The sequence below is a fragment of the Drosophila virilis genome, chromosome 4 (genome assembly GCF_030788295.1).
Source record: "Drosophila virilis strain 15010-1051.87 chromosome 4, Dvir_AGI_RSII-ME, whole genome shotgun sequence".
NCBI lineage: Eukaryota > Metazoa > Arthropoda > Insecta > Diptera > Drosophilidae > Drosophila > Drosophila virilis.
Genome location: NC_091546.1, coordinates 8471868 through 8498951, shown reverse-complemented (window position 1 = coordinate 8498951; position 27084 = coordinate 8471868). Strand labels below are relative to the sequence as shown.

At 38.4% G+C, this 27084-nt stretch overlaps 1 protein-coding gene across 1 annotated transcript; it reads right to left on the bottom strand.

The window, feature by feature from the left end:
- Position 1: 1 nt before the first annotated feature.
- On the bottom strand, positions 2–26957 carry Oatp30B (Organic anion transporting polypeptide 30B). The gene is made up of 9 exons (XM_002052422.4): positions 26515–26957; positions 22794–23043; positions 7413–7838; positions 5132–6168; positions 3742–4584; positions 3268–3682; positions 3059–3210; positions 2778–2907; positions 2–2724 (listed from the first exon to the last, which is right to left on the bottom strand). The coding sequence occupies exons 3-9, from the start codon at positions 7736–7738 to the stop codon at positions 1854–1856; spliced, it is 3774 nt and encodes a 1257-aa protein (XP_002052458.2). The 5' UTR covers positions 7739–7838; positions 22794–23043; positions 26515–26957; the 3' UTR covers positions 2–1853.
- Positions 26958–27084: the final 127 nt, after the last annotated feature.

Sequence of the window (27084 nt, the reverse complement as noted above, 5' to 3'; positions counted from 1 at the left end):
ATGCATTTGTCTAGTACATTTATTATTTATATCTGTTGTAGTCTCATGTTTTCATTTCATATTGTTTAGTTATACAATATTTTCACTAAATAAAAATATGCATTTCTTAAAATCCTAAATATCTTTCATGTTTAATTTAGTCGCACCTAATAGTCACGCAGCTAAACTGTGTGCGTTTGTGTGTGTCTGTTTTTAAAATCCATTTATATTGTACAGATCATTTCAGTGTATAATTGCATATCTATTGGAGTGGAGCACGTGCTCATTGCCAGGGAGTGCTCGATTTGTTGTTGTTGTTGTTATTGTTATTATTGTTGCATGTTAGTATGTGACTTGTTGCTGTAAACTTAAGATATATGCTTAGTTGTTATCTAAATACAAGTTATAGCATACGCACCGGAACGGTTTTTGTAAATACATCTATTTGAAAATAATTGAATACGACAAATTGCGCTACATCGAACATTAGAAATCACACGTGGAATAATCGCGAAAGCTAGACAATCCTTCAATAAACAGATGCAACTGTATTACACGTATCCAACAGATACTAACTACATTTACTTAATCAACAGACACTTAGTAGGGCTTAAGTAGTTACTTGCTAACTAAAATGCATACGCATTTCCATTTTGTGTATATTTAATTGATATATTTAAGGCATTATCGCTTAAAGTACGACACTTTGTATTAAAATGTGGCTTCATTGTTATGCTAAAACAGGAAAGTAAGGAATTCGTTCTTTTCAAAATACTCCTTCTGTGTGAGAGTCGAGCCAACTTTTGCCATTTGGCTCTGATATGAGTTCCTTATATATTTTTGCACAACATACATAAAATAGAGATTGCAATAGAAATTCATTTAGCTTTGTTATATTCTATTATTGCAATTTTTTTAACATTCGTTTCGTTATTATAATTCCTTCTTTTTTTTCTCACACATTATTTCACAGCACAATTTCCATTGACAATTGTTAATATATTGATATTGTTAGTTCAGCTGCGTATTCCTTTTATTTGTTTTTACATCTTTTCTGTTGTTGTTGTTATTGTTTATACATAATAAATTTTGCATTTCGAAACCGAGATTGCACTAAGTATTGAGTAAAAGCTTTTTGGGATTGACAAAAAAGAAAAAGTGATAAAAAAAAAATCAGGAGCTGTTCACATCGATTCTTACAGGCTGGAATTAAAAATGGGTATGTTTTTTGAGGGGCTCATCGGATATCGCGTATATCATGAATCTGACTTGAATAATTTGGCAGCTGGCAACATGTGTTCCGATTGAACTGAGCCGAGATGGTTTATAGAAGATAATCATGAAAATCGTGTACACATTTTTGTGATTAGACAGACTGTATCTTCCTTCGGCTCTCGAGGAACACTCAAATAGCACTTATAATATAAATGGTACGTATACAATATAAAATATGCCTATCACAAGGAGCTAACACTACAATATGTTCCTACAGTATGCTTACACAATAAATAAACTATATATATATATATATATATATATATGCATATATATATATAAATATTGTTGCAATGCTCCAACTGTGTGAACTTCGGTGTGAACCAGTTTAAATATTGTATAAAAAACATTATTTTTCGTTTGTTGTTCACTATGAGGAAAGTACAATTGAACACTTGGTTGTAAGTACATGTAAAGCAGCTGGTTACAACTTATAAGGAAATAATATAGTCGGACAAGGGTTTGGTTGCACGCACGCACACGCCTGGAATGTGTTTATATAGGCTTCTGCTGCTGTTACAAACCGAATCAGCTTAAAGCTATGTGAGACATTGGAGAGATTGCTACGCTATGCACAGGAACATGTTCAACTACCGCAACTACAGACGGATCGAAGCCGACTCCTCGTCATCGTCATTATCTGTAATTAGCTCGTTGCGATCGTCATCGATTTGAATTTTGTGATGCGACAAATTCCGGGTGTGCTGTTGCTGCTGTTGCTGTATTGCACGGCTCTGGGCAGCACCTGTTGTCGGGGCCTCTATGGTGCTGTTGCTGTTGCCGGTGGCCAGGACGCTGTAGTTAAGATCTTTCGAGCTGGTGCGGCGATGACGCAGAATGCTGAGACCACTGGACGATGGCTCCACTAAGGCAGCCTGACTGTTCAGATCCTTGGAATTGTTGCGTGAGTGGCAACGCGATCCGGAGCTGGCCTCGGTCTCATTGGAATTCTTCAACTTGCTGGCATCGGAGACCACGTTCTTCAGCACATTGACGTTCTTTTTGGGATTGCTGTGATGCGAATGCGGATGTCGCAGAAAATCAGCATCGAAGCGTATATTGTTGGGCATATAAATCTGATCGTAGCTGTGATTGCGTGAATGCTTCTTCACGAAGTGGCCACAGCCAGTGGTTAGCTCATCGTCGTCGTCCTCTTCGGCACAGTCCTGCGGGCGCAGCTGGTTCTGTATGTAGCGTATGGGCAGCGTTGGATCATCGCGCAGCGTCTTGTGCCGCACATCATGCGGATTGAGATCCGTGGAGTGATTGCGAGTGTGCGACTGCAGCTTCTTTAGATTCCTGTACTTATCGCCCGCGGCGTCTGCAGCGCTACTCGCCACATTGTGATCCTTGGCAAAGCTCTTAATCATCTTCACATCACACGAAGCGCTGCGGAAATGCTTCTTCGACTTGGTCTGCGGCGCCAGACATGCGTTCACTGCCGGCAACACATTGCCGCACTTGTCGTAGCTGCAAGGGATTATGGTTAAAAATAGTTCGAACCCTAATGGAGGCAATCTTACCAGTACTCCAGCTGCATGGTGCGTGAGTCGTTGCGCGAGTGTCGCAGTATATCAGTTGGGATAATCAGCTCGCCATTGCCTGCAACAAAGCCAGTGTTCGGATCGCCACCAGTCAGTTTCTCCTCAAACACTGAAAGGATACATAAAAAAATGTAAAAGGAGGCATATGAAAGATATTTGTTCGATGCAAACACGAAAGGTATTCGTATATTGATTAACATAAGTTATATTCAGTTAAATACATTTGATGCTTTTATGGGCAATGTGGCATTTGGACTCACGTTTGTCTAGACTGATGATGGATCCGATAATGGGATCGCTAGCATTCAGTGGCTTCATGTTCTCGAGCTGCTTGCGCCTGCGCACAAGCCACCAGTCCACAATGAAGATGAACAGCGCAACCAGTTTAACAGAGGCACACAGACCCACGTATCTAAGGAGAAAGGTTTGTGGTAATATATTCTGGTCTCCAGCGAATCTTGTTGCTTACTTGTAGCGGAACTTCTCAATGTCGTAGATGAGACAACGACCGCCTTTCTCGCCGCAGGACGACTTCCAGAGCAGGCATGTGGAGTCGATGAGGTTGCCAAAGAGTATGGGCGCTGGTATATAGCCAAACAGACGAAATATGACAAATTGCATGCCCAGGGCGAAGGAGCGCTCCTCCTCGGATACGGAGCGCAGCACGATCATCAGCAATGGCATTTGGGTGGACGCCACAATGAATGTCATAAAGAAGAGCAGTATAAGGAAGGGGTAAATGGTGCGGCAGGGCGTGGCGCAGGGTCCAGCGGTGGCCACCGGCACAACAGTTACCTCGGCAAAGTCCTCGCTGGCGCTCAATGCCTGCGCCTGGCTGCCGCCGGCGCCGCGATAAATATTGCTCGAGATGTTGGCGTGAACACCTGCAAAAGAGAAGAGAAGAATTAATGAGTTTAGAGCGACTGCTGGATGGCATACTCACAGGCACAGTTTGTATAGTTGGAACTGGACGAAAAGGCGGTGCAGCCGGCATGGCAGGGACTAAAGTAGGTCAGACCATTGTTGCCGCAAACGGGCTCCACCTCGCTGGTTAGGCACTCGCAGCCAAAATTGCACGCCGCCGTCAGATTAACCTGGAAGGGCTGATCCAAGGTCGAGCCATGCTTGGAGCTAGTGTAGTAGGGTATAGTGGTGCCGGCCATTTTCAGATTGTCACAGCCCAGAAAGAACAGCATAGCATAGCAGGCCAGACAGATGACGTTAGTGATCAGCACGAACTGCACAGCGCCCTTGGGCTTCAGTTGGAATCGCTTCAGGACGCAGCCGCCAATGAAGATGCCAATGCAAGCGCCGGGCACGGCGATCGAGCCGGTGAATATGTTTGCTTGACTCTTGCCCAGACTGAACTGAGTCTCTAGATATTTGGGTAGAAAGACCACGAAGCCGGAGACAATCATCAGTTCCATGCAAGCGCCGAGGCAGGTGACAATATAAACGGGATTCTTGACCAGGCGCAACATTGACTGCGGTATGTCCTTAATGTCCTTGCCATAGCCAGTGTCCACCGTGGGCGGCGCATGTGCCTCCTCCTCCTTGCTCGTCACAGCCACAATCTCTTTCTTCACCTTGCCCAGCTCGTCTGTGGCGGCAGCGGTCGAATTGTTGGGCAGTGCCAGCTGCACAACACTGCTTTTCCTTATCTTCTTCTTCTCGCGCGTGAGCACCTTGGGGAAGGAGAAGAATGGCACCGCCACGACGAGCAGTATAACGCCGCAGAGCAGAAAGCCACCCCACCACATGCCCACCCATCGACGATCGCCGGGCGCTGAAATTAAGCAAAGGTTAAAGTCATTTCAATACAGATACACAAGCATACATATAAGTTTTTAGTGTTTATAAGGTCTTTGGTATAACGGTATACAAAGAGAATTGATCAGTGTTGAAAAGTGTTTTCGCTATGCTTAACAATACAGAATTAACATGGTCTATTATCAGCGTAAAATGTTATTTCCTAATAATAAGTTGCAAGATTTGTTGCAGTGTTGGAAAGTGGTTTAAGCGACCAAGCAGTATTAAAAGGTCACTGAAAGGCTCTGCACTTTCTGATTCACAGCATTGGTTATTGTTGGCATTATAGATTAGTGTTAACTTTAATTAAACTTTAGCTTTGTGACAGTTTTAGAATGGATCTGTAACAAACTTAAACAGCGAAGCATTTAGTGCAAAAATGTCCATTACAGTGCTGTAAAATGTGGCTATATGTAAACAACTAGTGTTGAACAAGTTCTTAAAAGCTTTATTTACTCGGCTTGACAGCTCTAATTAGTTAGCTGTTAACCAATAATAGCTAATAGCTTGAAAAATGTACTCACTTATGGATATAATGGTGGATCCCAACGAGTCCATGTGAAAGGAAAGCAAATAGGCGCCAAGCAGAAAGCCAACAACTGGTCCAAAGGCTGCCATGCTGTACATGCAGCCGATGTACATCGAAGAGCTCTCGGTGCGCACATGATCGTCGACATAGGTGGTGCCCAGCGTGAAGAGCGGACTGCCACCGCAGCCGAGCAGCAGTTGGGCGAGCACAAAGAGCAGCACGGGACCTGTCGTGGAGGCCTTGCCCTCCAGGCAATTGTCCTCGCGCAGCGTGTGCGGCGCCAGCGGCTGATTGGAGAGACCACTTGAAAGTCGCCCGAGATCCATGTCTTGGTCACGTACCAATGCGCTGCGGCAAATGTTATCGCTGCTCTTGTTCTTGATCGCAATGCCCGGATTGGGCTCGCCCGTAAAATGCGGCACCATAAACACCAGCGAGCCAATGCCCATGATTACCGCCCCGATCCCAATCCAGACGGGTATGTGCCGACGACTGCCCAAATAGCTGACAAAGATGACGGTTATCACGTTACCGATCTCATAGCTGGACGCGATCAGGCCCGAATAGCTGGAGGGTATCTCGAAGCGTTTCTCAATGGTCGTTATCACCGAGTTGATGTAGCCGGAGCTCAGCGCTTGCTGCATCATCACCAGCAGCGAGAGCAGCAGCACAAATATCTTAATCCTAGCAAATCTTTGTATGCCATACGGCCGGCAATTCAATATGCCGCAGTCTCGCGTACGGAACTGTTCCTCATCCTCGTCATCATCCCGCTGATGATCGGCACTCGAGCACTTGGTGGCCGCCGTCACAGCAGCAGATGGCTGTCGACTGTGGCACTTGAGGACAACATTATCCATGGACGTTGTCATCGGCGTCGTCATCATCGTCGTTGTCGTCGTGGTGGTCAGCGTCGTTGGCTTGGACGGCTCGCCGACATGGGAGCCGTCGTGGGTGGCATCTATGCTGCTATCGTCGCCGCTGTTCGTCTCCGAATAGAGGCCTGTCATCTGGTACATTGATTCCTGTCGCCTGCAAGTAGACAAAAACAATCAGCTCCTGTACCACACTATTCTCATGACTTTTCTTCGCCGAAAAGTTATCTAAACTTCAATTTTGAAACAAGCTAAAAACAAAAATTTCAATTAATTTTCAAAATTTTGACGTTTTAATGATCAGGCAACTATGAACTAATCATAATATTGGCGGAACTTCAAGAAAATTCCTGAGCTACATATCAAATGATCGATAACACAATCAATCGATAACTTTTGACATGCTATCAACATGCGCTTCACTAAACAAAAAGTACTCGACTAGCAGATACCGCTCAAGTAGATGTTGGTCCATAATATTGGCGGTACTTCAAGAAAAATCCTAAGCTACATATCAAATGATCGATAACACAATCAATCGATAACTTTTGGCATGCTCCACTTAAACAATATATTTAGAAAAAGTACTCGACTAGAGAATATCGCTCAAGTAGATTCATTCATTCATTCCTGAAGATCTCTCAAAGCGCGTTACAAATTATCTTTTTTCTTTTTGCTTTTTAAACTACAAAATAACTTTCGAAAGTCTGTAAAGAATTTAGAAAAACAACACAATCTGTTAAAGGCCATCAGAAATGATGTCAATTAAGATGCAAAAAAAGAAAAAGACAAAAACATGGAATTGATGGAAGAACTTCAAGTACCAATTGCTGGCCTAGAACTTGCCTATGTGCAAATTGAAGGACTGCGGTCGAGGACAACTCACTTGCAATATTGCGATTCAATGCCAGACAAAGGCTTTTCGTTTCAGGGCAGCGGCCAATTCTTTTACTTGGCAACTACAGCTACATAATCAACTAACCAACTAACCAACCAACCAACCAACCAACCGACTAGACAGAGAACTCGCGAAGTAACTGAATGTGGTCAAAAGGCTCACGTGCCTGACAGCGCGACAGCGCTGACTTGTGCATTGAGGAGGGAGGTCGTGGTATATAGTCTATCAATATTTCAATATTTGACCGAGTCGTCGTAATCGACTGCCATCGATTGTGTGTTATCCCTAATGAATTATTGAGGCCGCACGAGCTGCTGCCAAACAGAGCTCTGAAGTCTAGGCCCATATACAAATATTCAGGCATTCGACTTGTTATTTTGTGTATCGCATAGAATAATGTCGGGCTGTATTTGCACTGGCAAGGTGTCAATTTATGTAAATGCTCGCGTTTTGGATCGCAGCAAATGCCTTGACTAATGTCGTGCCATTGCACATTTTCTCACCTGTGACCTTTGCGATGTGTCGTGCCCGTCTCGGCATCGCTTATGCATACACCTGCACCTGCACCGGCACCGGCACCGGCAGCTGCACCTGAACCTGCACCTGAACTTGAGCCTGAGTTCGAACCGATTGCGGCGCCAATGCCTGTGTCCGGGTCAGTTCCTATCACCGAGCCTGCGGTGCTTTTGTTTGTTCCTCCCGCTGCTGCTGCTGCTGCTGTTGTTGTTGTTGTTGCTGCTCCTGTGGCCGGGCTGAGTTCCTGCTCGAAGGAGGGATTCGTATACTGCTCTGTATGTGTTTGCTGTGGACCGGATCTCGTGGCTGACATAATGTTGCATTTATGTTAAAAAAAAAAAATCATCCGTTTTCCACGAACATTCAATCAGTTCTTTTGCGTTTTTCCTGTGCTAAAGCTTTGTGGCATAATTCTGCAAACAACAAACGAGAAGAAAATGATTGATTATATGTTGAATATACGTGAGAAAATCCACTTGATTGATGTCTTAACAATATCTTTTCTAAGTAAAATAACAGACCGTTTAGGAATTTAGGATTTAACTAAGTATTGATAAAAATATGAGCATATAATAATACAAACAGGATAATAAAAGAACATATATCAATAAAATAATATTTAAATTTGAATTATTATATTTATATTTATCCAGAACCAACCAGAGGAAGGCAATTATGTGAAGACTAAAGACAAGATTTTAAATCATTTAAATGCGAAAAAGAAAGTCGAAAAGCTATTAAGAACTAGCAGTTATTACCCGGCCTTGCTCGGGCAAAGTTTCATATCATCATTTTCTGCAATTCCCTCACCATCCATAAGCTGACTGCGTTGATTGGCAGTGTCAGTAAGTCTGGCCATGCCAGGTTGTTGGACTACGCATTTCTATAGAAGTCATGTCATGTGAGAGATTCGTTGTACGCTTCAACTTCCGGGTGTCCTGAAGTGTTGGATTCTATTGCACGACTAATTGTGCCTTAAATCTCTTTGTGCCAGCCAACGACAAGTGGCCATGAGCTGCTGCACATGCGGAATAATTACGGAAGGCGCCATCCAGTCAGCACTTTAGCGATGCCACGCCTCCATACCCCAATGAACTGCCACACATGAGAAACAGCTCGCTTGGAGGCTGAAGAGGCAAACATTTGGGGCACGGGCATTAGCTGAAGGATGAGGCTGGTGCCGTTTCAGATTAAAAATACACACTTTACACGACCATGTGGCTGTGGACTCGTTTCTCGAAAAGGGCTGAGGACGAGGACGCACAGCTTGGCGCTGGGCACAAACAACAACGACGTATGAATGGCGGCCAACAAAAGACGCAGTGGCAAGTCTCGACGCGACGCGACGTCAGCTGCTGATTTCCCTTTCATTAATATGCGGCTACGCAAAGAGCAGCAACAGCAACAACTAAAGCATGGCCCATCACTCGAACACGCCCACATTCACCCACATTTATAAACAAATATATATATATATATATAAAACTATATATGTATGCAGATGTGGCAGTCTTTGGTCATTGCAGAGAGTTATCGATTGGCAATGCCGCCAAAGCAAATAGTTGACCGACTGCAAAATACTCTTCTTTTCTTTATATCAATATTGTATTGGATCAAAAGGGGCTTGCATGAAATACTCATTTGTAGAACAAAAACTGCTTTGAAATTGTATTTAAAGATATCTAGATATATATGAAGCTCATGGGCAATCATAATTCGAAACTGCTTTATTTTGTCTCCAAAACTCTGGAAACTGCAGTCAAAGAATTTCGAACTTTTTGTCTTGTTTAAAGGATATCATCAGGAGATTTAGGGATATAAGAACTATATTTTCAGATATGCACAGCAAGTCGAACAGTCTCTAAAACCAATATACTCGCTTTCGCTTTCATACTCATGCGTATAATCAGCAAATGGCCAAACGGTTCCACCTGCTGTGCCGTTGGCACATTCAATCCCTCCCTGCTGCTCGACTCTGGCACGCGGTTCGGCTCATGTAAATTGCATGAGCGGCGGCTAATTGAAGATTTGCCGTGCTCCAAGTTCTGGTTCTACTCTGTTTAAACGTAATTTACGGCTTCCAATCTGACCCATTTGCTGGGGCAAATGCCCGGCTAATGTTGAGCCCGGACTGCACTGAGCCAGTTTAACCAATTATGTGCCGCTCTTAATGCTCATATAGTATATAACCTGGCAAGTAGTTGGCCCCCCCCCCCGCCCGCATGACTAGACCCAAAAAGGGGGGACCCTATCGTATATTCTATTCGGCTCTTCGTGCTGACCCACAAATGGCTCAGCTTATTGCTTTCATGTTTTTCCATTTTTGGTGTCACAGCAAAAGTTGCCGCTTACGTCGCATCTGCGCATCCAAAATGACAAAATGTTATAAATTCCTACTCTTGTGCTTGTGCTCTTCTGCCTCGTATTTTTTGGCCAACAGCCAATGCAATTTTTTATCCGGCCTAGTCCGTGTCCCAAATGGAGGAGTCACAAAATGAATTAAATTCATCAATATTGATGGATTATAATTGAAATTTCTTTCTTTTTTTTTTTTGCATCCAGAGCGAAGGTTTTCAGAGCGCACAGAAAAACAGTTTTATTAAGGATTGGATTAAAAACAAAAAAAAAAAAAAACAGTTACAATGGAGGACATGGCTTTTATCGTGTAATCCCATTGAAGGACCATGAAGTACTTGTTAACAAGGTTGCCATGACGCTAGCTTTCAGTGTAACCGTATTTTTTCGTGACTGCACTTTAGTGTAACCATATTTGCAGTGTGATTGTGTTTCGGTGTGACCACGTTCTTGTGAGAGTTTTTTTTTAACAGTATAACAGTTTTACAGTGTTAGCCTATTTCAGAGCATGCGTTATCTGCGTACAGCCGTTTATCTCTACTTTAGTGTTACCATATTTTCAGTGTGGCTGCATATTATAAGGAATGCATTTCAAGTGTGCTCTACGCTTGAAATATCCAATAAAAATACGTATATTACGCATGGTTAACAACTCTATGTAGGTTCATGTTAATTTTTCATGAAGAAATACATTTTCTCAATCATCTGTCATTTCCAATTACTCGAACGAGTTAATTTTCACAGGTCATTTGGCTGATATAACTCAGGATCTGTGCTTATTTAAAGAGAACTGACATTCTTGACATTGTGCGTGGTGAAAGTACAAAGGTGATTACAATATGAAATCAACTAAAAAGTCTACTTGAATTTTCGGTAATTAAAGATAATGTATAGCATTAAGTTTGTCCCATCAGCAATGAGTTGGGACCTGAGACAGTGGACCAACTGCTGATCACCGGATGGGTTTTTGTCGTGACGTTGATTATAAAACGCAAATGATGGTAGATATTACATAACTAGTGTATGTAAGTTTTTTTTTTCTTGCTTATAAATTCAAAAGGAAAATGTAAAGATGTATGGTCATGTGAGGGATAAAACTTTTTCATAATATGCAATTTTTTACAGACGAAAGTGTTTCGTGATTAAAGTTACAAGCTACTTTACCATGATGTTAAATTTGAATTCGTATTTTAGCATTCTGTCTCTCACTCTCTCTTTCTTCCTGTATATGTTCTTCCTGGTTCCTATTTCGCTCTCTTTATGAAAGGTGTTGCCAGTTTATGGACGTGGCGTTGCCAGTAGCTTGAAAATGTTTAACATTTAGTTGATATGAAAATGTGCAAGCTGCAAGTCTGTTTTTCAAGTCATATGCAAATTTTAAAAGAAAATTTAACTAGAAATGTGTTTTAATATATAAGTTACATTAATAAGCTTGAGGCAACAACTAACAAACATATGTTAGTCGAATGTGAATGGATAATTATAATATACTTCTGCCACAGTAGATTACATTGTTCTGAAAGTGTTTCAACATTCGCCAACATATTCAAATTGCAATAGGTCAGCTGTTAATTAAGAGCACGTCATTCTGGCGACTTCAACTAAGTATTATTGCTTTTGCCTATTTGCAATTTTCCATGTATTCCAATGTGTATTGTCATTTAGTTTTGCATAACTTTTTAAACGACATACATAATCCAGTTAGGCATGACGCACTGTCAACCAAAGTGGAACCGCATGGCCTTCAAAGCTGGCCAAAGCATGAACCATTACCAATGGCCACGAATACAGATACAGATACACTCTATACCTACAGATACAGATACATTTATAGCGACAGATACATTTACACGAACAATTAGAAATACCGGTTGCCGAAACACACCCACTTGTCCGACGGACGGCACTAATTCATTAGACGGAATTGCCATTTGGGTATATCTTATTGTCGATATGCAAAATATGCTGGAGCGTCGTCTGAAGCTCGTGATTAACGGTGCTCCGACTAACTAACTATACCGTTGCTAATAATCGAGGCCAATGCTTGGGAATGCACAAGCAGAAGAACAAAGACAAACAAGATCAAAACTGTGGCCGAGCAGAAGCCGCAAAGCCGCAACATGCCGTCCATTCAACTCGCGGCGAGTGACTCAGGTGGCAACTTTGCGTGCCGCCCAGATGATTCGAGAGGCAGACCCAGACGCAGATGGGCACAGATCTTGGGCAACAATTAGAGCAACAAAGGCCGAGGCAACGAGCCAACGAACGCGCCCAGCTCGCTGTGTGTGGCACATTGAAAGTGACATGTGACTTTTTGCACAATTAACAATAATAATAATTTATACAATTGCATTGTGTACAATGCCTGCGTATTGCATTGTGCATTGTGTGTGGAGTGAGGTGCACAAATATGTTGCCAACTGGTTAAGAGGATTAGTTGCTCCCTCTGCTCGAAACGAGCCGAAACACTGACTCAACCGACCTGAAATCCGATACAGTCCATCTAACACTCACAACAGCCCGTTGGCGTTGTGCTCGGCGAGTCATTTGGGTGGGTGGGGGAAGCCCCTCGCATTCAGACAGCTTTTTTTTTTAGTTATTCAAAAACAACAAAAATAAAGCCTTCCCCTACGAATGTCTCAATTGCAGCAAATGGTCGCACTGAGGGACGCATTTGGCATTTGGAAACTCGAGTTTGCATTTGTCTTGAAAAAAAAAATAAACAAAACGAAAAGTTACTTTAAAGTTGGCAACAAAAAATCCTATTGGGCAAAATTTAATTGCTGCCCGGCAAGAAATTTGACATTGTATAATTTTCTTGGGAAAAACAAAATTATGATATTTTGTTTTGTGGCCGAATTCCCCCAAAATATTTACCATTGGCCTAAATTTTAATACTTTTATGGTGGAAAATGTTTTATGTATGGAAACAATTTGAAAATATTTATGAACCAGTTCCAAGCTGAGCTTGAACGAGTTCAATTTCAATCAAATAGCGAACCAGTTTAGATACTAAATAATTACGATTTGTTTTGGGAATCATTTAACATATATATATATATATATATATAGTCTTCACATTTGAATTACGCATTTAGCATTCCATTATTAATCGTAACAAAATTCCCTCAATGTATTTATTATTTGATTACCGAAATATGGGTCACAAAGTCAAGCAACTTTATAATCTTACAAAAATTCTTATCATTGAAATATGCTGCCCGAGCGCTTTAATTTAATATTGAGAATTTCTTATCGCAATGCAATGTGCATTAATACGTACTATGTGCTAAATATGTTTTAGCGATTTCTATTTTTTTAAAGAATAATTAAGGAAATTATATCATAACTAATAGAATAGCGACAAAATGTACAAAAAAAAAAAATCTACATGAATAATTGTAAGTAAGATGTTTTGTACTTGAACTTAATTAGATATTTTAATAAAAATATTTTGCAAATAATAAATAATTTGTTGTTTTCATTTATAAACGATCGTTGTCAGTTTTAAAACATATCTATCTATCTATCTTTTGCGAATCTATCTATCTTTTCATGTATCTATCTATCTCTCAGTAGTTCTCTTAATACAAAAGACATGGCTCTTAGCTAAATCAGTGTACCTGCTGTTAGGGTATAAGATCATGCCACTTTGTGTATGTTTGCACATAAACTCGGGCAGTAAATTACAAATTGCCCAACATAATTGTGTACAAAGTTTGCGCTTTTTACGTAGAGCTTGAACATGAAGTTTACGCGCACAATAGACTTTCCGGTCTCGGCGACGTTTGTGGTTTTACTTAAAGCTTAGCCAGGGAAAAATTAAAACGAAATAATAAAAAAAAAAAACCAAAAGAAAACGTACGCAGAGAGATTATCAAATCATCAATGTCAAATAAAAACGGTCGAGGCCATGCAGCATTACATGAGAAAAGTAGAGCAAAGTAGAGTAGAGTATGTAGTCGGATATGTCTCTCCGTTGAGACTAGTTACTTGGTAATGCGTGTGTGTGTGTGTGTGTCTGTGTAAGTGTATCTGTAAAGTTGGGCACGATGCGTTGCCATAATTCTAATTGTTTAGTTTTCAAAAATGTCCGCAGTCTTATCAGCTTGTTTATACAATATATTTTCGTAATTGCTTCCACGGCTGCTTCTATGGGCAACAGTTTTTCTATTTGCGCAAATGTGCCTCTAAAACAAAATATATACTATAACAATGGCAGTGGAAAATGAAGAAGACTTTGGCCAGACAGCAACAATGAAACAATTTTCAAAGACTTGAAAACAGCTGCTGTCTCCAATGTGCATAATTATCAGCACAGTTCCGCAGCTCTTATCAATTGGCAAATGGAATATTCGAGTGCCGGCAATTATCATCTATCATTTGCACCCATTTTTATCAGCTGAGATGTATCCCATAAATGAACAAATTGTATCTCAAAGTGCGCACTCATCCAATCTATGAGTTCCGAGAAAAGGAAATATTTGTATTTGTCCATTTGATCATTTGTTTAGGCTTCAAATGATCTGTTCTACTTTGAAATATATTTTAGTCGTGTATACATAAGTTAGTTATAGGCTACAGCAAGGCAGAACTTTTGCTAGTTCCGCGATTTGAACTAAAATATAGTTTGGTTCAGTTCAGTTATCTGGCATTCGCTTTGGTTCCAAAGAACGAACTAGTGACTCAAAAGCATGGTTCAATTATCTTATTGATAACTTTACGCTAGGCTAGTACTTATTTATTATTTATTTATTTTCATAAACTGAATATGTCTGAGAAATATTTTGCTTATGGCTGTGCGCTTTGAACCAGTGACTCGTGAACTTATTTGATTGTCAGTCTAGACGTTATTATTTTATAGCTCTTTTATTACATCAACTTGTAAGTATGTAACATAAGAAGGACAGCAGTTGGTTTATTGCCGCGAAGGTATGACTCAAGTGTATTAATGTTCATGTACCCTTTTTATACTATGTGTAAATTTAGACAAATTTATTAGATGCGTCACATGTGTGCAATTCAGCTCTTTTGTTCGCATCAAGAATGCAGTTAATTGCTTTTTGGGAATACACATTGAGTCAGACTATATAAGATGAATTTCCAGCTCTAAACAGCAACTAATTGAAACCTAATCTAGTTCAAAGTAAAACTTTATATACAGCTGTCATATTAAGAAGCGCGAAGCTTTGTGAGTGTTTGTAGTTTTACTACTAACACAGAAACCAAAAGAAGCCAACGAATCAACGACGGAAAAACAAGTTTTGCATATTCACTTCCTGTTTGAACAAACTCATATTTATTGCATGAATATTGTACATATAGAACTGCGAGCCCGATGCATGCCCGTTTAGAGTTATGTGCAAGGAACAATGAATGCATTTTGAATTAAAATACATTTTGTCACTGCAATTATTGTATTCACTTTCCGTACACACACTCGATGAACACTTTTGATGATTGCCTCAAAATATCTATTAGGATTCTAAAAATGTAAGCACACTAAATGAATGAAGCGGACGGGCAATTAAACAGTACAGAGAATAAAAAGTGAATTACAGAATGAAATAAAAATACGAATATAAATGGATGCGCCGAATATTGAATAGCCTTGTAGACAATATCACCTACAGCTTGGCAGATATATCAGAAGAATTGCGTGGTTGTCGATTCTTTCAATAGATATATATGTAAATAATATATGAAAGCTGATATTGATACGATAAGATATCTTGAAATACAAAGACATATTTTTTACCATAGCTTTTAAGACAAAGATCGAATAAGACTCCCTTAAAGCGTTACATATTCCAGCACAACATTTCCATACCCTTTGTAAGGGTATACGAAAGTCACTTCAAAGCATGACACATGCCCCATTGAAAGCGCCAACCTGCTGGACAATTTACGAGTCTGTTGCTCAAACAAGTTTCTTTATTTGGCGCTCTGAGAAGTGGCTTTGAAAACTTTTTGCGCATTAATGACCTTTACCATTTTGGCCAAAAGTCAGCACACACACACGCTCACACACACACACACACACACACAGCCAGAGACAAACACCCAAAACAATCTCAGAGTCAATGTTGACAGCAAAAACAAAAAAAAAGAAGTGGAAAAAACATACGGAACTAACTGTGTGCACTTAGAAATTCTTATATTTGTACAGTCTCCGATTATCACAATTTGTGTTTAATTACATCAGCTTCATCAGCCGCATCAGACTTCAGTTCAGTTGGGGTTCAGGTTCAATGTACGCCCGCAGAGACAAAGACCGAAGAACCAGACAGAAAACTGGGATCTGAGTGCGTGATCCGCATCAGCAGAGCGCTGATAGTCAGATATTCAGACTATGGAATAACCCACAAAGGACGTGACATATGAACAGATATATAAGTAAGCGATCTTTCTGATAGATATATAAAGATATATAAATAGATGTACATAGCATGAATGTTAAAACTAAAAAATTGCGGCGTATTTTGCATGGCAAATAGTTGTACTTGGGTCTGGTTCTGAAGAACAACAAGAATTTATGTTTATTTCGATTAATTGGAATTCAAGTGTGTTCTTCATGTAAACTAAATATTCTAGATTCTATTAACTTTGTAATGTTAGGCAACTGTTAACAGAATTTTTACAGAATAGATCTCATTTCTAGAACAATATGAAGATCTAACAAATTGAAAAGCTTACAAAAAAATGTCTTGTTAATTGTCTGCACATCACAATAAGCGTATTAAGTAAATGTTATAAAGTATATAAAGCTCAGCTGTCAGCATTTTTGCTCATTATCTCACTTCAAGGTTAAAAAACAACAACAGCAAATAGCGTGCATTTCCCTCTGTTATTTACATTTTCATTTACATTTACATTATGTTATGTGTGCTGTGAGCTGTAATGGGCAAACGAGTGCATTTTATTAGAAGATGCAGCCGCATTTTAATAACATGTTTAACATGCTTGCCATTGCATACTTTTGGGATTTCTGTTTTAGAGGTTAACATAAGCAGCACCTACGCAAATAATTTGATTGAATTATGTGATTGATTCTCAGACAGGTAAGCGACGCTCATAAATTGTGACGTCAAACTGCAAATAAGACGGCGAAGTCATAAACCGATTGCGCACATTCGCCTCCCCCCAACCCCAACCCCAGCCCCAACCGCAACACAAACAGACATAATCGTAATATGTCTATTGACATCAAGGTCCACGACTATTTGCGCCACACATGCACTCTGACGTCACAAATGAGTTTTACTCTATGGCGAATTTGTATGTGCATTGTTTGAGGCACTTTAATTTTGTTTTAATCTAAAGCTTGGCAAATTCAGTTTTACAATCGGCAGCTGGGCAAACAGCAGCAAAATGTGCGTCAATTATTTTGATATGCGTAAACAAACGTGATTATTTTCCCATTGTCTTCATTGTTTATAAAATATGCAATATACACATAATTGGATTAGCACAAAATATTAAACAAGTAGAAAGAGCAGCAGAAACAACGGCAACGCGTTGACACAAATCTGTGTGTGCGTGTGTGTGTGTGTGTTATAGGGCACGTGTTGTGTGTGCGTGTGCGTGTGTGTGTGTGTGTGGCTGTAGCCAGCGGGACATCAATACAAAAATAACTTTTAGCTTAAACACACACACACACACACACACACACACACATACAGGCACACATTAGCACACGGTCTGGCAAATAGCTGTAGTGAGAACGTGGCACAGCAACAGACGAAAAATCTCGTAGGAGGCTGACAACACGACGACACGGACCGCATTGAGATTATAAATAAATTTACCATTAAGCCGCAAGAGGAAGAGAAACAGCTAAAACAACAGCAACAACTGAACCTGCTGTTAACTAGAGTATGGGCGACTGTGAATGCCCTGAACTGTTTTATTAATTAATAATTTGAAACATGAGGCCATGTGAGACCAAGCTCTTGTTAAAGTTAACATACATTTTAACATGCGGTTAAATCATCTTAAGAACTTCAAAAAATTCGTATGTGTTTTGTGTTAATGCGGTTGTCAAAGCTGCAGTTAAATGAATTTGACATGATGAAGGAAAGTCTTATTAATTAGGCAGAGTTTTCAAAAAAGTCTTCACTTTTCGTGCCTAACTGCACGAAAGTTAAATATTTCCGTGTCAAATTTTGCCAGTTAACATTAAGTCTTGAAAAAAAGTAACATCATTTCAATGTACAATAATCTTGGATTCAATTCACATAGTTTGTAAGATTTTCATTCCCGGAACAGCAAAGTCTGTTAGTCAGGCATACTGCTTGTACTTTCTATTTACAGGGTATTCGCATGTCAGCTGCTGTGCGCTACTGCCGTTGATCTTATTGCCTTACGAGTGCTCATCGTTATGTGAATTGTATTTACTAAAGAAAACAAATAGATTGCGAGCTGATTATAAAGATAGACCCACAACATCAACTCGGCATTATCTAGGCAACAGCCACAAAAAGCGCTCTGTGGCAAGTGCTTGTTTGTTCAACTCGGGCTATTTGCGTGATGCTTGTGTTTGAACTGAAATACTCGCGCTTGATTGGATTAGCTAGAACAACATCTAAGAAGATACAAATGCATCCGCACCGACTGCAGTCAATGATCCGAACAGAACAACAAAGCACAAAAATAACTTGAAAGTGTTCACGCCTCAAAGAATTTACATAGCTTTCGAAAAGAAAGAAATACGCAAATGCTCTAAATTATTCATTTAAATGAATGTTAATAGTATTTATGCCAAATTTTAGATTTTCTGTAAAATAAACTAATCATTTTTGTAAAATATTTGCTGAACTTTTGGCCATATCATGAATCCATGAATCCGTGATGGAAATGGGGATCGCTGGTTCAAGCCGAATTTAAAATTTAACTCTTGAATTTTGAATATATTAGGAGTACATCTGAGTTTTGGAATATCTGTTTACAGCAAACTAAGCCATTTGAATAAATTTGTTTTTCCAAATTAAGAGCTATCTGGCACTTATCTGCCCACTTCCGGTTTGCGGAAAGTGGGAAAAACACATGAAAAGCACACAGCGTTAAGGTAAAAAAAAAAAAAAATGCATTTTAATTGCCAGACCCATGCAAAAATTGTTTTTATCTTTTCCCAAATCATTTCTAGATAAACACAACACAACACGAATTGCATTTGCAACAATAACAACAACAACAACAAAAAAACACACATAAAAATGACCTAAAAAGAAATTTGTAAAATTCAAACATGCGACAAAGTAAAAGCAAACACACACACTTGAATTACCCATGTGTATACACCGTGTTGTGCCATAACAAAAAATTAAATAAATAGGTGAATAGGTGCGCCCTAAATCTGTTTCAATCTGTCAGTTGACACACACGCAGACACAGTCACAGATACAGATACAGTCACAGCTACAGATACAGATACAGATAAAGAGATACACAAACAGAGATACGCACAGAAGTTAAATTGTTGTTGTAGTTTCCGTGAACTTAGACAAACATTACTATTATTATTATTTTCGTTGTGTCGAATGAGGTGTATAATTATACCCTGTAGTCAACAATTTGGCAGGGCGTATACGTTCATCAGGGCACAAAACAAACGGATAACATACAGATATTAGAGCGCATGCAATAAGTATTTATATAGGCAGCTATACCATATATTAACAGGCTATTATGCAGGGTATTTCACAGTCAAGCTTAACCCATCTAATTTCTTCAAAAAAACAAATGCATGTTTATGCAATTCCCTATATCGTTAGAGCGCACACAGGGTATTTCATAGTCCAGCACAATTTTATTAACGCATGCAGGGTATTTCGCAGTCAATCACAAGGGTCTTTGTGTTTGTTGCCATAAAATCCCGCATTGTTTTTTCTTACATAGGCAACGTCACCTGCTTTCTCCCAGCGCTGAGAACGAAAAGCGAAAACAAGAAAACTTTTGTTTTTTTTTTTGTTTTTTCAAAAACCCAATTTTTCATAGCCCAAGCAATTAAAATTGTATTCAAATTGTGTACTTCAGGTATTTTTGATTATACGTTTTAGATATTTTAAGTGCTGGCCATTTATTTAGTCGATTGTTTATGCCACATTAAAGCTGTATAAAATGTAAGCAGTTTGTTAACTGAAAATTTAAGTGTTCGCCTAGTTATTTTTATGCGCTTTTAATGGCCAGTGAAACGGAAAATTTAGACAGGAGCCCCAGTTCCAGAACATATCGAATGGGCGAAGCCAACTTTAAGTGCTTGTGTTAAAAACCAAAAAAACAAAAAAAAAAAAGTTTGTTGTTTTTGTTTTTAATGCTTTGCGCCTACTTCCTATGAAGTTGCACACTTTTGTTTATGCTCGGCGCGTCAATATTGTTTTAGCTTTTTCTGATTAAGCAGAGCGTTAAATTAAATAATGCTATAAAAAAAAGTTTGGCTTTGCCAAGTTTTTTGTTATGCTAGGTGTCTAGGAGAGCATAGGCTGCGATAATTGGCAATTGCGCGGCTTTGTTCGGCCTTTGATTATAGCTGAGCTTTATTTCATCATTGTCCAGCATTTCGCCCATATTCAGCTGATATATAAGCGGAATAAAGGGGAATAATTCATGACCATTTGTTTACTTAAAATAATTTGCATTCTTTATAATAAAATTCTGCAATAATTATTGCGCAGCTTTGTTCGGTTTTCAATAGTTTTTGAGATTTTTTTTTGTTATTATTGCTCAGCTTTTCGCCCATTTTCCGCTAATTTAGGTGGATTTTGAGTTGGAAAAGGTTCTTCATTCTTTTCTAACAATTATTTTCACCCTTTTTCCACACATGATTGTGGTAATATATTACTTTTGTTAATAATTGAATACAATTTTTGAGATATTTTATTATTATTGCCCAGCTTTTCACCCATTTTCAGCTAACTTAGGTGGAAAAGGTTTTTGTTTCTTTTCTCACAATAATTTTCACCCTTTTTCCACCCTCGCTGGTGGCAATATATCAGATACGTTAATAAATTAGGGTAATATACAAAATACTGCTTTATATACGTAAAATTTACATAATTATAGATTAGATTATGCATTACCTTAGTTTAATATGTATGTTTTGTGTTAATAAATTTGTGTGTGCAATTTTCCAAATTATTCAACCGAAATCAGAGCTTTTAGCTTTTACATGCATTGTGTTACATAAACAGAAACTGTTTTTATAATTGAGAGTTAAAAAACCGTTTTCTATCAGATTATAAAAACATTTCCTACTGGGCCAATGCGCATGTTTCACAATTTACAAAAATTTATTGTGCGCTTTTACTGGTAATTAGACAATAGCAAAAAACTCATTCGATGATTACAACAATATTTTCCACACACACACATTTTATATAACTTAATTGTAATGGAGGGCCGAGGCTGAGGCAGCGGTAATAGGCCCTAATCAGAGACAAAGGTGCGTCTGGGCCGGAATTGTGCAGAAAGCAAAGCACACAAAGTCCAACGATAGCCGGCCATAATTTTGAGAATTGCTCTAAATGGGTGTATTACGAACGAGTTGGCCAAAAAAAAAAAAAAAAAAACAATTGGTGAAACGTGTAAACAGAAAATATCAAAAAAGAGTGGTACGAGTGGCATTTGGATTGAAGGTTCTGACGGCGGAAATTCTGTCGACTTTTTTTTTCTCTCGCAAGCTTCCAAGTTTTTCCATTACGTTGTTTTAATCGATTTTCCACACATTTTCCATGCCTTGATTGTTGTTGTTGTTGGCAGCAGCAGCAGCAGCAACAAAATTCCGTCAAACATTTAGCTAGTTTGTAAAGTTATTCGTGAGTGTGTGTGAATGTTTTTTGTGAGTGTTTCGTGCTCAGTCGAATGTTTTGCTCTGTGCTGTGCCTACATTTTGGCTTTCAACAATAGTTGCTTTTGTGACTCTTGAATTTGATTGATATTCGGTGTCACACTTTTTTCATGTCGATTTTTCATCCCGTTTCGATTGTGAACCGTTTTTCAAAACGACAACAAAAATCACGTTATATCCAAAATGTAATCAAACTATTCAAATGCTAATAATACAATTTCCCCGAAAGGCGCAGCTTGCGAAATTTGTTGTTCGACTCAAAATATTGACAGCAATGCCATGGAAAAAACTAACTCAAGTACTTAATTTTTGTAAATAAACAAAGCTTAAACAATACCTGTTGCTATAAATGTCAGCCGAATGCAGTTCTATGACTGCTGTCAAGTAACAAATTTAGCCAAGTTCAATAAATTGACGATTATTTAAAAAGCAGTTCCAAGTCCAATTCCCAGTCCTATTCATATTTATAAGTTATGCATATTTATAAATTAAGTGACACACTTTTACCAACAGCTGTATCATCTAAAAACAGCTGTTAAACAAATTGATTTGACACTCGAACTGCATATATATATATAGGCATATAACTTAACCTAAAAGATTAAGAGAACATTTGGGTAGGTTCTGATCGAATAATCAGACACTCTTAACTACTTGCTTTAGTATACACACACACACATACAACATATATAGAAGGGACAGCTAGAACAAATGTTGGTGACATTTGATTTTCTTTAGTTCTGGTCCCCCGCTTACTTCGTTTTTGTTCGGGTCCGAGACTCTCTGGCTCAGAGAAGTAGAGAGTAAGAGAGTTAAATGATTTTTGTGATATGTTGTATGGTTTGTGGCTTGAGTGTGAGTCTTTTCATTTATCGAATACCCAATTGCATATTTACATTTTTCATTATTTGACAAATTATCAACCAATTTATAGGAATTTTTCGAAAATTAGACATGTACTTAGTTGTATTAGCACAACGTTAATATTAAAGGCCAACATAATCAAGTAACTGAGTTTGCTACACAAAAAATATCCCACTATAAATATCCCAACAATGTCCCACTTAATCAAGTCAAAAAACACTCTTAAGAAACTCACATACATACATATATACATATAAGTATATGCAAAACTAGGAAGCTTAATTGTGTTTATTTTTTCACTCACCGTTTATGCCATATTATTTAATGTGTGTATTTATGCTATAAATAGTCGAATATCCTTGGACGTTCGTTGACAGCTGCACAAGATTTCACTTAATTTTTCAGATGATTTGTGGTTGTTGTATCTTCTTCGTTCTTTTGTTGCAATTTTCAGCGCATTTTTATGTTTACAAACAAACTTTTTGCTCTAACTAACGTAAATATTTTGCTATTTGGCAATCATTGAAATAAAACTTTTTGTTATTTTTTATTTGCTGAAAAGATGTGTAAATTTGAATTGATTGCATTTCTTTAAAATATATTAAGGCGTAGATATATCAAAGAATTGTTTAGATCATGCATACACACACACACACACACATAGAAACACGCACACGCTGCGAGTGAGAGAGACTCGCTTCGATGAGCAACTCGAGCGAACGAAGGAGCGAAAGAGCAAATGAGCAAACGAACCGATCAACGAAACGGAACCGGTTTTGAGTTTTCTGAATGGTACCAATGAGATACACAAACACCGTTAGATCTGCGACTCGAGTGTTGATTATGTTGATTTTGCATTTCGGTTACGTGCAAAGTTTTTTCTCTCTTTATTTTTTTTAATGTTGTTTTTGGCAAGCGCGCCCAACAGGTCCGCTGCCGCGACGGCTAATTGCGAGCTGAGCCAAACACGTGGAGAACTGGAACACCAAGAGGTAAGCAGCAAGAGAGCGAGAGCAGCCCAAGTGGGCGGCCGTGTGTTGGGAAGAAAGAGAGCGCCATCTTGAGGCAGCCAACCGCAAGAAATGGGAACAGCTGCACGAATATTGGGCCACACATGCACACATGCACACACATATAGCTATGCAAGCGTTAACATATGTATGAAATCATAGCTAATGTTAATTGGAATTATGTACATGCATATGTAAATAGACTTATGAATCTGAAGGCATTTCGCAAACTAACTATAAAAATCTCAAACTAATTTGTATGTTTTTATTGCTCTTGAAATCATTCGCTATGCTGGATTTTATAGCGTATCATAACACAGAATAAATAAATATAGAAATATATATATGTGTATCCCAATTATTCTTTGTGATAGTTGCAAAGGAATTTCATAAAGAAAGCTTTTCTAACTTTTTTTTTCAAATTTTAGTTCTCCAAAATAAACCGAGCAAAATCAAAGCAGTTCATCGTTCAATTATTAAATATGTTCATATTTAGAAATTATATTCACATACGCAGAATTTTCAATAAAAAACTTTTGACACAAGCTATAGACATTTTGATTAATGAAAGCAAATATTGCCGAAAAATTTGCACAAATTTGTTCTAAAAATATTGAACACTTTGCTCACGCTTTCGCATGCCGATAATTTCATTAATTTATCTAATACTCGAGCATGGATAAATCTATCAATCGATGACTCAGCAGCCGCTTAAGTAGTATCTGTATCTGTATCTGTATCTGTATCTGTATCTGTATCTGTATCTGTATCTGTATCTGTATCTGTATCTGTATCTGTATCTGGTTGTCAGTGTATCTGAGTGTCAAAACTCGTTTTCTTCTTGTCGCCCGATCTGATTGCAGTTTGTCAACAGCTTAGCTAAGCGAAAAAAAAAAAACAAACCGCTAACTTTTGCCATGACCAAACTCAAGAACTCGTTACGAAACGAAAGTGGGATAAAGCGAAATACATTTGGAATTGAGATACCTCGCAAAAGACAAAAAATTAAAATAGTAAAAGAGCCATAAAACTACTTAAAAGTTGCCTAAAACAGAAACTTCTTTGAATGTTTTTGTATAAGTAAATTTTAAATATTATTTAAATTCTATTTAATTTGCCTAGCTTTTATTTGTAAATATTTAGTATGATTAAAAGTGAAAACATTTTGTTTCCGCATCGGATAATATTAAAAACCAATTGAAATCAGCCGAATGCCTTATAAGAATCACAATTATCCTAAAATGGAATAGCAGAAGGTGACCAAAAAAAAAAATAAACAGAAATCGCTTTTGTTGTTGGCCAAGAGTGAAAGTGGAAGCCGTCGCCAACAAAATGGAAATAATTGTTGGATTAAAGCGGCCTTAAAAGTTTCAAATAAATAAATTTATCTGTTCTCAAAATGAGAAAAATGTAAATTCAAATGTTTTGTTTCACATCAAGCACATTTAATTGTATTCATTTATAAATGAAAATTAAATCTTGAAAATCTTAAAAGTTCACTTGATATTTGACGCTTTTTCTATTCAAATATATTATTCTTAGAGTTTGTTAGTGTGTTGCGGCTCCAAACAAAATGCGTGCATAAATTAATTAGCAAAATTTAATGCATTTAAATGTAATTAACGTTAATATTTTCATGCTATTTGAGAAACATAAATAAATTAAAAAAATAAACTACACACAATTATTCCACACTTCACATTAGTTTAAATTTGGTTTAATGTGAATTTTTGCAATTGTGAGGCATTTTTAGCACATGCTTGGAAATATGCAAGCATACGTGTGTGTGTGTGTGTGTGTGTGTGTGTGTGTGTGTGTGTGTGTATAAACAACACCTTCGATTCGGCCATGGCCAAAAGCACTTAACGTGTACTAACTTATAAATTTGGTCTAGCAAGAAACGTTTAGGCAAAAACAAATCAATTCGCAACTAGAAAATGAAATGCAATTGGAATGTGCGACTGCGAGATACCCTGCACATTTGCTTCTACAACATTCACAAAGAATTTTCGTTTTGGCACAAGTATAAATATTATTAAATTATATTAACTTTTCAACAACTTTTTGTGGAAATTCTCCAAAAAGAGATTTTCCTAAGAACTATCATAATAGCATATGTTGATTTCGAGATTTCTTCAGAATGTTAAGCTTAGTTTAAATATTCAAGTTTTTAATTTGAAATCTGTCTAAAATTTATCAATCATGTTAATATTTATTTTCGTTTATTTATAAATAGTATATTTTATATGCCTCAACTCGTAATTGAATATTCTATTCCTTGTTTTTGATGTTCATCAAAGTAAAGCATAATTAACAGAACGAACAACTCCCCCCCTCTCTTAAACAAGTTATACAGGGTGTTGGAGGAAAAAAAACAAGAAAAGGCAAGCGACAGCGAAAACAAAGAAAAACCTTTTGCGTTGCGGGGGGAGCTGTCGGAGAGAACCGAAATTGAACTGTAACAAGTGCGCCACACACACACACACACACACACACACATATGTAGCCATCAGCATGTATGTATGTATGTATGTGTGTGTGTGTGTATGTAATGTACAGCTGTAGGGCAAAAACAAGTCTTGCAAAGGAGTGTGGGGAGGGAGGGGGGCTGCTGCGCAGGTGGGGGCAGCAAGGGGACCAACATATGACTGGGACGCCTTGCTGGCCAGACAAGGCAGAAGCCAAAAAGAAGAAGAGCCACGTCTATAGGTGTTTGCGCACATGTGTGTGTGCGTGTGTGAGTGTGTCTTTATGACGCTTTGCTTGTAAGTTGTGGCATTGATATATTTATCATATAATTTTTTGTGCTGATGTTGCTGCATTTATTGTACAATATGCAAAGTACTTTGTTTTTGTTATTGTTTGCTGTCTCTTTTACGGTTGCTTTCTCGCACACACACACACACACACACAAGTATTTTGTTTGCCTGCCGTTGCATCACTTTGTGTGTGTGTGTGTGCGCGTGCGGGGGGGACTTTTAAACCAAATTGGATTTCGTTAGCCGTGCAATTTACCTCTTTTTCTGTGACTGGCTGTGAATTATTAATAATTATAATTGTTGCTGCTGCGATTATTATTGTTATTAATTATTGTTATTGTTTTGTTGTTGGGTGATTGACCCTTTAATTGCACATGATTTTTGTTTGCTTTTATCACACCGTCAAACTGTGACACACAAATGCACACGCACCCACACACACACACGCACACACACACAGCCAAGCACGCAACGCACGGACCGCATGCAGTGCATAAAATCAATTCAAATTCATTTACTTTTTGTTAATTTTATAAATTACACTTTGTACAATGACTAAACAGCTGAGTTGCTGTGACTTTTGTTTGTTTCTTGGCATTACGCGTGTGTTTTGTTTTTAAACGGAATAAATGCGACAAGTTGGCATTTTTGACAGCAGTTAAAACAGCGCGAAGCACAACCGTACCGTATGAAATCCAACAACAAATTAAAAAACACTGAGCTCAGTGCTGCCAGTCAAATCGACTATCAAAACATGACCAGGTGGCAGCGCTCAGACGACGCAGTCCACCATATGCAGCCAACTTCACGTAACGCAAATTTGCGT

Bases quoted from the DNA above. Each gene is read 5' to 3' on its own strand.
- Oatp30B (XM_002052422.4), bottom strand. From the start codon at position 7,738: ATGTCAGCCACGAGATCCGGTCCACAGCAAACACATACAGAGCAGTAT. The intron at 4,585-5,131 runs GTGAGTACATTT...GCTTAATTTCAG, and splicing joins ATCCACCATTATATCCATAA to CGCCCGGCGATCGTCGATGG. The intron at 2,725-2,777 runs GTAAGATTGCCT...AATCCCTTGCAG, and splicing joins ACCATGCAGCTGGAGTACTG to CTACGACAAGTGCGGCAATG.